Source organism: Pan paniscus, chromosome 9 (assembly GCF_029289425.2).
Source record: "Pan paniscus chromosome 9, NHGRI_mPanPan1-v2.0_pri, whole genome shotgun sequence".
Lineage (NCBI taxonomy): Eukaryota > Metazoa > Chordata > Mammalia > Primates > Hominidae > Pan > Pan paniscus.
The window spans coordinates 110166554-110177271 of record NC_073258.2 but is presented as its reverse complement, the minus strand read 5'-3'; the positions used below and the strand labels follow the sequence as shown (position 1 = coordinate 110177271).

The 10718-nt window shown below is 44.0% G+C and overlaps 1 protein-coding gene across 6 annotated transcripts; it reads right to left on the bottom strand.

Annotated features, from left to right (window-relative positions):
- Positions 1-2953: 2953 nt before the first annotated feature.
- C9H11orf87 (chromosome 9 C11orf87 homolog) lies at positions 2954-9996 on the bottom strand. Of its 6 annotated transcripts, none has more exons than XM_003828336.6 (2): positions 9801-9996; positions 2954-8698 (listed from the first exon to the last, which is right to left on the bottom strand). In XM_003828336.6, exon 2 carries the CDS (start codon positions 8437-8439, stop codon positions 7846-7848), a length of 594 nt encoding a protein of 197 aa, XP_003828384.3. In that variant the 5' UTR covers positions 8440-8698; positions 9801-9996; the 3' UTR covers positions 2954-7845. The 6 variants fall into 6 exon arrangements, with proteins under 6 accessions (XP_003828384.3, XP_008951973.3, XP_008951972.3 ...); XM_008953725.4 differs by lacking the exon at positions 9801-9996 and adding an exon at positions 9497-9636; XM_008953724.4 differs by lacking the exon at positions 9801-9996 and adding an exon at positions 9220-9477.
- Positions 9997-10718: the final 722 nt, after the last annotated feature.

The following is a 10718-nucleotide window of genomic DNA, read 5'->3' as shown; positions in this document are numbered from 1 at the left end:
AAGGAAATCCTTAAGGGACTACACAGAAAAGTCTATCCCTTCCAGTCCTGGGTAATTTGGGGAGGGAAGAGAGAGGAGTCTAATATTGATTGAGGAAGATGAATTGTAAGACTCTTGCTCCCCAAGCCCCTTGATTCAGAGAAAAGTTGCAATAGAGAGGGATCCAATAACAAGCATTCTGATAGGATCAGGAAGCCAGAGTACTTTGAGGGTAGTAAGGGCTTTAGCAAGTATCCATGTCTCTACTAGTGGGAACCCTTAATAGGGAGAGCTACTGTACTTTCCTGTTTCCAACAAGAAGGCAGTGGCAATGGGATGATGGTCATGGCAGTAGGCTATTAGAAGGCTTCTTGTTTTCTGTCATCTGAATGGAACCCAGAAATTCCCATTCGTCCCAGTTAAAGGAGCCCAGGGATGCTTAGAATATAGTAAAACAGCAAAATTCTTCAATTGGAACAAAAAGTCACTGTAGACTCAAAGTTTGAGATTCTGGAAAATTGTCCAGGATCCTAGGCTCCATCTGGGGGTACAAGATAGGACTTGCTGTAGCATAGCAGCCACCAGTTTGGGAAGCAAACCAGACTGGCCACTCTCCAGCTGAACCAGCGAGGATTCCTTTAACTCTGCATAGATCTGAGGAGGCTTTTTCCTCTGCCACCATGAGATAACATAAATTATACCCAGACACAGCCTTGGAAAGGGGCACAGGAAAGAGAAAATTTGATAATGTGGTGACTTTCTTAAGAGAACTACCAAGCAAATAGGTCCCTGTGAGGAAGATAAGATGAATTATAAGAAAATAAAATAGCCACATTTGTTTTGCACATCTGTATGTGAAGAGTATTTTTGTCATCTCAATGCATTTTTGCCACTTAAATACATTGAGGTTAGTAGCGGCTTTCCTAAATTTTTGAGATTCCATGTGCAGAAAATTTTGTACCACAAAGTGACTACAAACCTCTAGGCTAAAATTTAAAATCCTGAGTTAAGGTCATGATCCAAGAAGAGAGAGGATTTGCAAATGCACATAGAGTATATTCAGCATAAGTTAGAAAAGAGGGGTTAAGAAAGGTTATCACAAGAGCTGCTGCTTCTTCTTTAAAGTCTTAAAAAGTAGAGCCACTTTTTGAGAGAGGGAAACCCAATATTATCAGCATAAGTTCAAGCCTGGAACATATCTGGAGATGGTATTTTGGGAAGAAGTGATTGGATTTCAACAACTAATCAGAAAGAGAATACACAGCTAATATTTCATAAATTAATCCACCCAGAGAGATTGAAGGAGTTGGGGAATGGAACCATGCTAGTCTTGTAAGAGCTAGCTGAGTTACTACTCATCCCTCTCTTGAGCTGAACAGCTGAAGTTTGAGCACATATACCTACTGGGCATAAAGAGGACAATGGCTAGGGATAGGGTTGTATCATCAATCTTTACTTGCTGCTGCCTTTACATCAAGTAGCTACTCATCTCCACTCCAGTATTCAAGATCCACTAGAAGTTTATCCAAGCTCAAGAGAAGTATTTCCTACACACTATCTGCAGCTCCTAAAGGGTGTAAGGGATAGGGTGAAATAATGGGCCAGTATTTGGAAGAGTTTGTGCCTTCTTAGGGATAAATAGTGATATAAGGTTTAGTAATCAGGTTTTCTAGCCAATTCAGAGGAATTGAGTAGAATATGAAAATAAATGCAAGATAATCAAGCTCCCACCTTCATGGAAAAGGGGAGGGCAGGAGCTTAATCATGAGCACATGTCCCTTGTAGGAATATGGAGATTTATTATGGTGTGTGGCATAATATGTTTCAAATACGTCCTGATTTAGGATCCCTTATTAATAAGCTTACCTTTCTGTCTCTTACACCCTGTCCAACTGCCATTAAGAGTTAATCATAATGCTGACATCAGGAAGAAGATGATTAAGTCCATTGCAGAAGCGGGAAACTAACCATAGTAGGAGGAGTCTTAGGTAGAGAAAAGTAGACATTAAGGGAAATATTTGCTTCTTGCAGTCTGGGACAATTTTGAGAAAAATAAGAGAAAAGTGAGGCAGGTGGCCGTTAAAGCTTTCATGCTCCTCTTCACACGTATTTAGGAGCCAAAAGGAGTGATGTTGCCTTGAAAACATCTAAATAGCTTTGGGGAAGCTCAAGGATTGGAGATAAATGGCAAACTCCTTTCCTTTAAATATATTAGTGTGGGTCTCAAGACCTCAAAAGAAACCCCCATGGCACCATCTAACACGAAGCAAGATTAGCAGAATTGAGGTGGAGGAGGAGGTGGATGGATGAATAATCCCAAGATAGACCCAAGCTTTTCACCAGTAGGTCCATGGCATGCAGGGCACCCAGAAGTTCCTGAATCTCCAAGAAGGGGACAATGTGTGAGAGCACTGTGGACCTATAGATGGCCGGGGTCAGGATGTATGAGTTTGCGATGGAGGGCAAAGGTCCACGGTGTAAAATTGCTGTGGTAAATGTCAACACAAAAGCCAGTAGGACAATAGCACTTCAAACTAGGGAGCAGATCCTTTTCAGCAGGGTTAAGCTAGGATCCTTCAGAATTTACAGAAGTTGGAGGCTATCTTTCCCCTAACTGGCACAGAATCATGGCAGCCACATCCCTTCCTAATATACCTGATTATATTATAGTAGAGAAGTGGAGGCAGAGCAAGAGGAAATCTGAGAATTTAAGCATATGACCTTAAGATCCTGAGCATCTGTGTAAAGGAGCTGCTACATTATTATACTGGACTGTTTATTGGGTTGTCCTAAATTTTATACACATCCCATTTCTAAGATGTAGTTGGTTTGTGAGGAAGAGCAGATGAGTTATAAAAATTTTTTTCAAAACAATATGATTTCTTTGAGCATCTGAGTATAATAGAATAAGCAATTATGTTATCCTGGTATATTGTACATTAAATTGGTAAGGAAATAGTGTCCAAAAAGCCAATTAACAAGAAAACTCTTTTATTGATAGAAAAGCAAAACAAAATTTCCATGAATTCTAATATCTTTTTTCTTCTATCTATTGGATATACTCAAGTTCAAAAGTCAGTTTTTCTGTTGTTGTCATCATTGTCACTATTGTTGCTGTTCATCTCTCTATAAAAACAACCCCTTGTAATCACAACTGTAAGGGAAATATCCCTACCGCAAATGGGTAGGACGTCCTTGATAAGTCATTGTCTCCAAATAAAGTTGATTAAATTCTTATTGTCAGCTAAGCATTCATACATGACACCAATTGTATTATTAGGTTGATGACATTAATAAGTATTGATGTCAAGCCACATTAGCTGTTTCTCAAATGTTATCAAATAAATAACAAACCAAATCAGAATCAGATTTACATTCATTCCAATGATTAAACACTCTCTTATAGATTGGGCAATTTATTCTAATATGAACTTAAACATCTGTGAGTTACAATCACAAGTTCCAACAAAAAATGGCCCAAATAAGTAGGCCTTTCAGATTCAGATTCAAAGTTCAGATTCACATGGGAATGGGACTAAGGAACCTGATCAGATTATATTAAAATTTCTGGTTCTAATTTAACCTGTAACTTCCACATAATATCAGCTAGCAATTGGTCAACTTTCACTCACAGAAAAGCATTAAAGCATATGTCTACATGATAAAAAAATAAAAATTTAACCATTATCTAATTAATACAATTGATACAGATAGAAATGGTGGAAAAGTCAGATGTCAAAGAAGTTTCTTAAAGCTAGTTTATCCATATTATCCAAAAATGATTTCTCAAACTAAACAGATAATGGTCATATTTTCACTTTACCTTTAGCTATGCAGATATAAATTGTATTTCTACACAACATATAGGTTGAAAATGAAAAAAATCAAACCACAATCCAGGTTCCAGGTTTGTGGTCTAGATGGCCCTAAACCTCTTCTGGATATTTTTGCTTTCCATCTAGATATTTAGACCACATTGATATGGTCATAACTTTATTATCATTGCTACATTTGAGTCACTAACCTAGGAAAGGAAGCTTATCTAATTACCAATTTTCCAAGCTAACCAGGACTCTCCACTTTCATTATTAAAGAGAAAGTCATTCAGATTTGACCCCAGAGAAACAAGTGCATGCACACACCGGAATTTTCAGTATCCTCTTTGGGTAAGAGGATGGAACAACTATTTTGGTTTCCATCTCATTCTTGTAATGACAGAAAAGAGAATACAAAAAGTCAATTGTAAATTTATACAAAACGTATGCATATATAAATACATATCTATGGGTGTATATAAAGTCTAAATATTATATCCATCTACATCTTTAAGATTCAGAGTCTTGTACCCTTGACATAATAGTATTCTCTCTCCAAATTTTTTCATTTTTAAAAACAATAAGAATCAAGCATGCCACCTTATTAATACTGAATAGCAAGTGCAGAAGTTAAGCTGTAGCTATAGGGGTTTGAAGCAATTAGTTTGACGGGACATCAGTGAATAAAATCCTTAAAATAAATTTAGCTATTTCCAGATTGCCTTTTGTTTCATAAAAATGAAAACCTAAATGCCCTGTTGGTAGCATCCCAAGCTCCTGAGACTGCCAACTGAGCCCTATAAGAAGCAGTGCTTTAAACAAGGTCTGTACAAATTGCTTGGATATGTGCTTATTGAAATAATTTTGTGTGGGAACTGGCTTACTAGAATTTCATGTAATTCTCTATCTCATAAAAAAATCACAAGTGATACCACTGGAAGCTTAGGTTCTGAGTATATTAAGCTCAGTATGAAATCTGACTCACAAACTGCATCATCTTTACACAGAGCACTATTAAAAATATTAAACTAGTCAATTAATGGAGAAAGGCATACACATTTAAAGGTGCACAATAAAAGTGTATTACAGATGTGTGCCCATGTTGAGAGGTATTGAGATCATTTGTTTTACAATATACATAATGCTTTTATTTCTCTTGCTCCTTGCATTCCTTTGGGGAGAAATGATGTAGGACAATTTCATAATTACCCCCACAGAGTGTACAGGCTGCTCCTTGGAAGGGGATTATTATTGCATGCCTTGAATATACTATGATTCATAAGGCAAGAACATATGCGTAGCTTCAGCACCAAGAAAATGGAATCGTTATCCAGCACTGCTCACAACAGAACATCTTATTGCTTTAATAAAATGGGAAATTATTCGCTGTAGAAAGTGCACCAAATAAGGGGAAGAAAGTAATATCCATGCACTTATTGGAGCTCATTGGAAATGATGAAGCTCCCTTCTGGGACCCTGATTCTATTCAAATTTCAAGTCCAAAAGTCATTCTGTAATAAGGTATTAAAGAGCTACCACTGGATGAGGGTAAGCTACAAAAATCAATGGACTTTCTTCTTCACAGTGCCTTAGTCATTCTGATGTACAGTGTAGAACTCTGATGCACTACATGATTCCCTAGTGGCCTGAGGGAGTTAATGCACTCTTTTACCTATTACTAGGAAGTGACTAAGGCACTGGAGAAAAACTGGTTCATTGTTTAATATATTGTACCCAAAGATTATACCTGGTCTTCCTAATATTACAAGATGGCATGCTTCAATGATGATCTTCTGTGCTTCAGGAAAGGTGATTATCTTATGGGAGATTAAAATTAAGTTTATTAAATTATTTTTATAAAAGATGCAAACTGAGCTTGGGCAATTTAATAGATGACCAAAAATATTAGAGGTAATATTTCCTCTGGATAAGAGCACATATGTCTGGACCAAGTAGACAATTTAGAACAATGAGTTGCTTGGGAGAGGGATGCTCATAGGGGCACTGTTGCCTTACACCCTGCAGGATAGTAAGGACTCTCTTGGTAGAGCTTTTTGCAGATCACTTTCATTCATACATTTTCCAAAAATTTGAATAGCTGTCAAAGGCTTGATTTCCAAGAAGAGATGTCACTGCATATAATTAATATTGTAATATGCTTCTGGCTTCTTCTGTCATTCAACCAAAGGAAACAAGGTGGTAAATAACTATAGACTACTTCCATTTCTAACATAGATGGCCTTGTCTGGCATTAGAAAATAATAAAATATTTATCTTATTTTCTCACTTTCTTTTTTTCTCAGTATTTTTGTATGTTCAGTGAAGTTAGGACAGACTGAGAAAGAGAGCCTTTCTTTTGCTGCAGGCACAGATTTGTAACTAAACAAACAAGCTGCAAACATTTGTATACTATAAGTAATTACTGGATCTAGCTTTTCTTGAAATTCGCATGTCCTGTCATCCAAATTGCCCAACATCCCCACCAGTCTCATCCCCAACCACATACAGTACAAGCAAGCACACACACCACTGCCTCCAGGTGGTAACTGCATGCAGGGAGAACTACAGGCACTGTTTAAATATTAACCATGTTTTTAATAGATGGCATTCTTGCACATCCATTATTTGTTTGTTTCTGTGGTTGTGTTTTTTCTATTATTTGCAAAAGAAAAAATAAAGCATGTGTGTCATCTTTTTATAACAGTCTACTACAGAATAAGGTACAAAAAAACACTTCTGGAAACAGCAGAAGCCAGGTCTGCACCACTGAATTTCTCATCCAGTGGTAACCATTATATCAACAGCTGGAAATTAAGAACAATAATATACAGTTTGGAGGACATAGTACAGAACTATAGTTTTTTTTTCTGTATTTGGTACCAATATACTAAATATATAACAAAGGTGCACTTGTTCTAAAAATAAAACAAACGTTCTAGTTGGTTAGATACTGCACTTTCAGTACTGCACATCACCTAATACTTTTTTTTTTTACATAAAAGGTAACTTATGCAATGTTTAATAATAAGAAAACCAATAGTACACGCTAACTCGATTGTAGAAAAAGAAGAAAGAACCCAACCAAAAGCCAGAATAGTCACTTTCCAAAACAGCCCCTCCTCTGCCTTCACAACTAGAGGAAGTAATCAGAACGGTGAGGCGACTTCAGCACCAGACCTGGCTGGACAGCTCCCAGATCCTTTGTAAATCCTGAAAATGTCACAAGTCAAAGGTGTACGGGTGGGGGCGGGGCAGGGAATGAAAGCGTTAGCTTTTAAAAAAAAAACTCATTTAAAGATTTTAACGTACTTATGCTCGGCCAGCGAGGGTCATTTTAAAAAGTAAATTAAATGCTCTGTCCTGGAAAATGTAATGGTTAACCAAAGGGTGAGAAATGGGCGGACTGGCGAGGGGTACCTGTCATAAACACTTTCCGGGGACTATTCTCTATGGCCTTTTGCAGTCCTGGTGCTTAATGTAGACGTTTTCTTTATGATATACTATTGCCTGAGCCCGGCTGAGGGTGGGAATGGGGAGGAAAGGGAAGCTAAAGGAAAAGTGAAAGCTTAGGGGTCAGAGGGGAAGGAAGGAAACTAAATCTTAACTTGACAGCTATGTACATTACCGGGCCCCCTCCCCTCCCTTTGCTCCGGGAATCAATGCCTTTTATATATTTGGTAGCTTGTGCGGTTTCTCCTCCTAATTGAGGGGAGCGCGGGGTGGAATGGGAAGATGCATCCTCCATTGACAGTTAGAAATTATGTGATTTGTCATGCGCTTGGATTGTGTTATTAGTATTATAATGATTACTATAAATATTAATAAAGTATTATTATCAGCGTTATTTCTTCTTCCGAGACTTTCCTCGCCCAATATTTACAAATACCGCACAGTGCCTCGGCGGAGGAGAAACGAGTAAGGGGAGGGCAGGTAAGGAAACCAGGAAGAGGAAAGAGGGGCCAGAGGAAAATGGAAAAGGAAGGAAGAAGGAAAAAAGCAAGGGTGGCAAAGATGCTGGAAACGAGGACGGGGAACGAGAGGGGCTAGACGATCAGGACAGTACCACCGTTTGCAAAAGGCCCTCGCCAGCTGTGTCCAAACAGGAGGAAGCTGCGTGTGCTCCTTGGGGACTGGAGGCTGGCGGTGGAGGCGGAGGAGCACAGGGACCCTGGCACGGGAGGCCAGGGGACGAAGAGGGTGACGACGAGGCGTTGGAAGGGGCGCAGAAGGGAGAGTCCCGGGGCTGCCTCTCCAGCCGGGTTTCCTTTGCGTGGGTTGGGGCCTGCCTGCCAGGTCGGGGCAGCCCCCCGCCACCGCGGCTGCCGCTGCAGTGATCCCGCTCATATTCCTCCTGAGCCCTCTGCATCTTCCGCTTCTTCATCCTACGCTTGTGGATGTGGAAAGTGGAGAGGGACAGCACGATGAGGCAGAAGATGAGGGTAACCAGGACAATCAGCACCAGCGTGGAGGAGAAGGACTGGAAGAGCTGCTGTCCCACCTGCGTGATGCAGGTGCCGCTGCCACCTGCGCCTGGGCCGCGGGCACCCGTGTTGCCGCTGCCGCTGGCGTTGGGGGAAGCAAAGGTCCGGTTGAGGAGACACGGCGGCAGCGCCAGCCTCAGCTCCTTCGGCGCCCTGGCACTCATTGGCGCGGGGCTGGGAGGGGCCGGGCCCACTAGGCTTCCCCTCTTGGGCACACCGTTCCTACCAGCCAAGAAGAGGACGGAGCCCACGCCACCCAAAACTGCTCCCTGTAGCGGGAGGGGGTGTGCGAGCGAGCCAAGGACTAAGGGAGCAACTGCTGGCAAGCAAGGCGACCAAGGAGTGAGCGGCGCCCGAGAGATCCTCGCCGATACCACCTCGAACACGTCTCCACGCTCCCCTTTCCTTTGCAGAGGCACCAGGCTGCAAAGACACAAAGCTTAGTTAGAATCTCGGCCGCTGCCCCGGGGAGTGCTGTCGGGAAAGATCAACCACCACCGCAAAGCGGCCCTCTGGGCACACTGCCTGAGCTGGGCGCTGCCTGTATTTTCGATCAGCGGACCCCAGCCTGCCGGCCCGTGGCCGTGCACCAGAGCCACCAGCAGCCTGCTCACGCCACTCGACAGGATGGGGTCTGCGCCGGCACCGCGGAGGTGCAGATTACTCAGCAGATAAGGCAGCCTCCCTTCCGCCCTTCACAACTTTATAATTGCAACAGACACGCAGCCGCTTTGGTTGAAGTCCCTACTTCCCAGAGCGCCGGCTCTCCTCTTTTCTGCGCCCTCTCGGTTGATGTCTTCGCCTGGATCCTACCCTTCCCAGCACCCACTCCGGGCCGCCGCGCGGGCTCCGGGTACGCAGTCCTCCCTTCCTTTCCCTCCCCCTCCAGACTCGCCCTCCCTGGACAGCGTCAGATCCCTTGGGTCCCATTCCCAGCGGGATACCCCTGGAACCACATCCCACTCTGCCTCTGTCCGCGACCGCGGCTGACGCGCAGAAACGCGCTCCATCTCTTCTCCAGCCTTCTTCCCTGGTATTCTCCCCGCTCCAAAAAAAAAAAAAAAAAGCAGCTGAAGCATCTCTCTCAGCTGACACATTCCCACAAACGGCCCCCTCCTCCCCATTTCCCTGTGCCCCCAACTTGGCAGTAGCCTGCTTCTTTCTAGAGGAGCTGGAATGGAAAGGGGAGGGTTCCCGCCTGCAAAGTTTGGGGAACGGGACCTTCTTTCTGTCCTTCCCAGACCCAGCCCAAAGGCCCCGAGGCTTTTCCGGCGTACTGGAGCCGGTAGACCCGCAGCGCACAGGAGAGCCTCCTTGCTGCTCCCAAGAGGCAGCTGCAAACTGTTGCACTGCGGAGCAGCGAGGTAGCGCGCAAGCAAGCCGGGGCAGGGGCCGGGGGCAGGGGCGGGGGCTGGAGCTATGGCCAGGGGTGGCTGCTCAGGCCGCGTGAGCTGTCCTCCCCACTCGCGCCTGGCCGTCAGGCCACCCGGCCATCAGAAGCCTTTACTCACACCTTGTCTCTTACCTGGACCGCCAGCTGGCTGCAAGGAGGGAGCCCCCGCCGCGCGGCTGCAGTGGCGGCTGCAGAAAGCGTGGAGTGAATGGGCCAGAGACCGAGTCGCGCTGCTGCCGCCGCCGCCGCCGCCGCCGCCGCCGCCGCCGCCGTCTTCGCCGCCGCTTCAGGGAGCTGAGCTCGCAGCCTATTGCCAGAGAGGCCGGTGACGTCAGGCAGCCACCGCCAGGGCTCCAAGCCACCCCTCAGGCCCCCACCCACCCTAGTACCCCAACACCTTGTCCTAGCATAGCGAGCCTCTGACACACACTTCCCAGTTCCCTGCCCTTCTCCAGCCCAGGAACTAGGAGGAGCAACCCCTACCTCCACCCTGCAAGCAACCCACCTTTCTCACTCTCTTGCCTAGGAAGAGTTGAATCTTCAGTTCTCCAGCTGTCTGATTTCGTTCTAGAGCTGACCCTTTGGTCCCAGAATCACATTTTTACACTCTGGATAGCCATCTACCATCGGTGCACACATCACCGGTGGTGATGAAAATTTCCCCCACCCCTAATTCCTCTCCGTGCTGCCCCTGTTTCTGAACATAAACTGCGTGCATTAGAGAGATGGCAGGGACGTTTCTCAACACAAGTGTGACAGAACCCAAAACACAAACCTGAACAAATTAAACAATCCAAATTAACCATTTTTCTCCACTGGAGTTTCCAAGTTATCTTTCGCTCCATCTGATTCAAGATCCTCCTTCTTGCATCCCTCACATCTTCATCTCCAGGCCCCAGACCCACTCAATGTATTAAACACTCCTTCTATTCTGACAATCTAGACACTCATGAGCACACAAAGCCTAGTCTTACAAGGAAGAAATATGAAATTATTCACAGGAAGGCAGAAATGAACTGCCTTATGAAAATTCCAAGTATTTGTAGCTTG

Coding starts and splice junctions, on each gene's coding strand:
- C9H11orf87 (XM_008953723.4), bottom strand. CDS start 9,399: ATGGGGAGGAGGGGGCCGTTTGTGGGAATGTGTCAGCTGAGAGAGATG. Junction 8,699..9,238: donor CGGTCGCGGACAGAGGCAGA/GTGGGATGTGGT, acceptor GTGTCTTTGCAG/CCTGGTGCCTCTGCAAAGGA.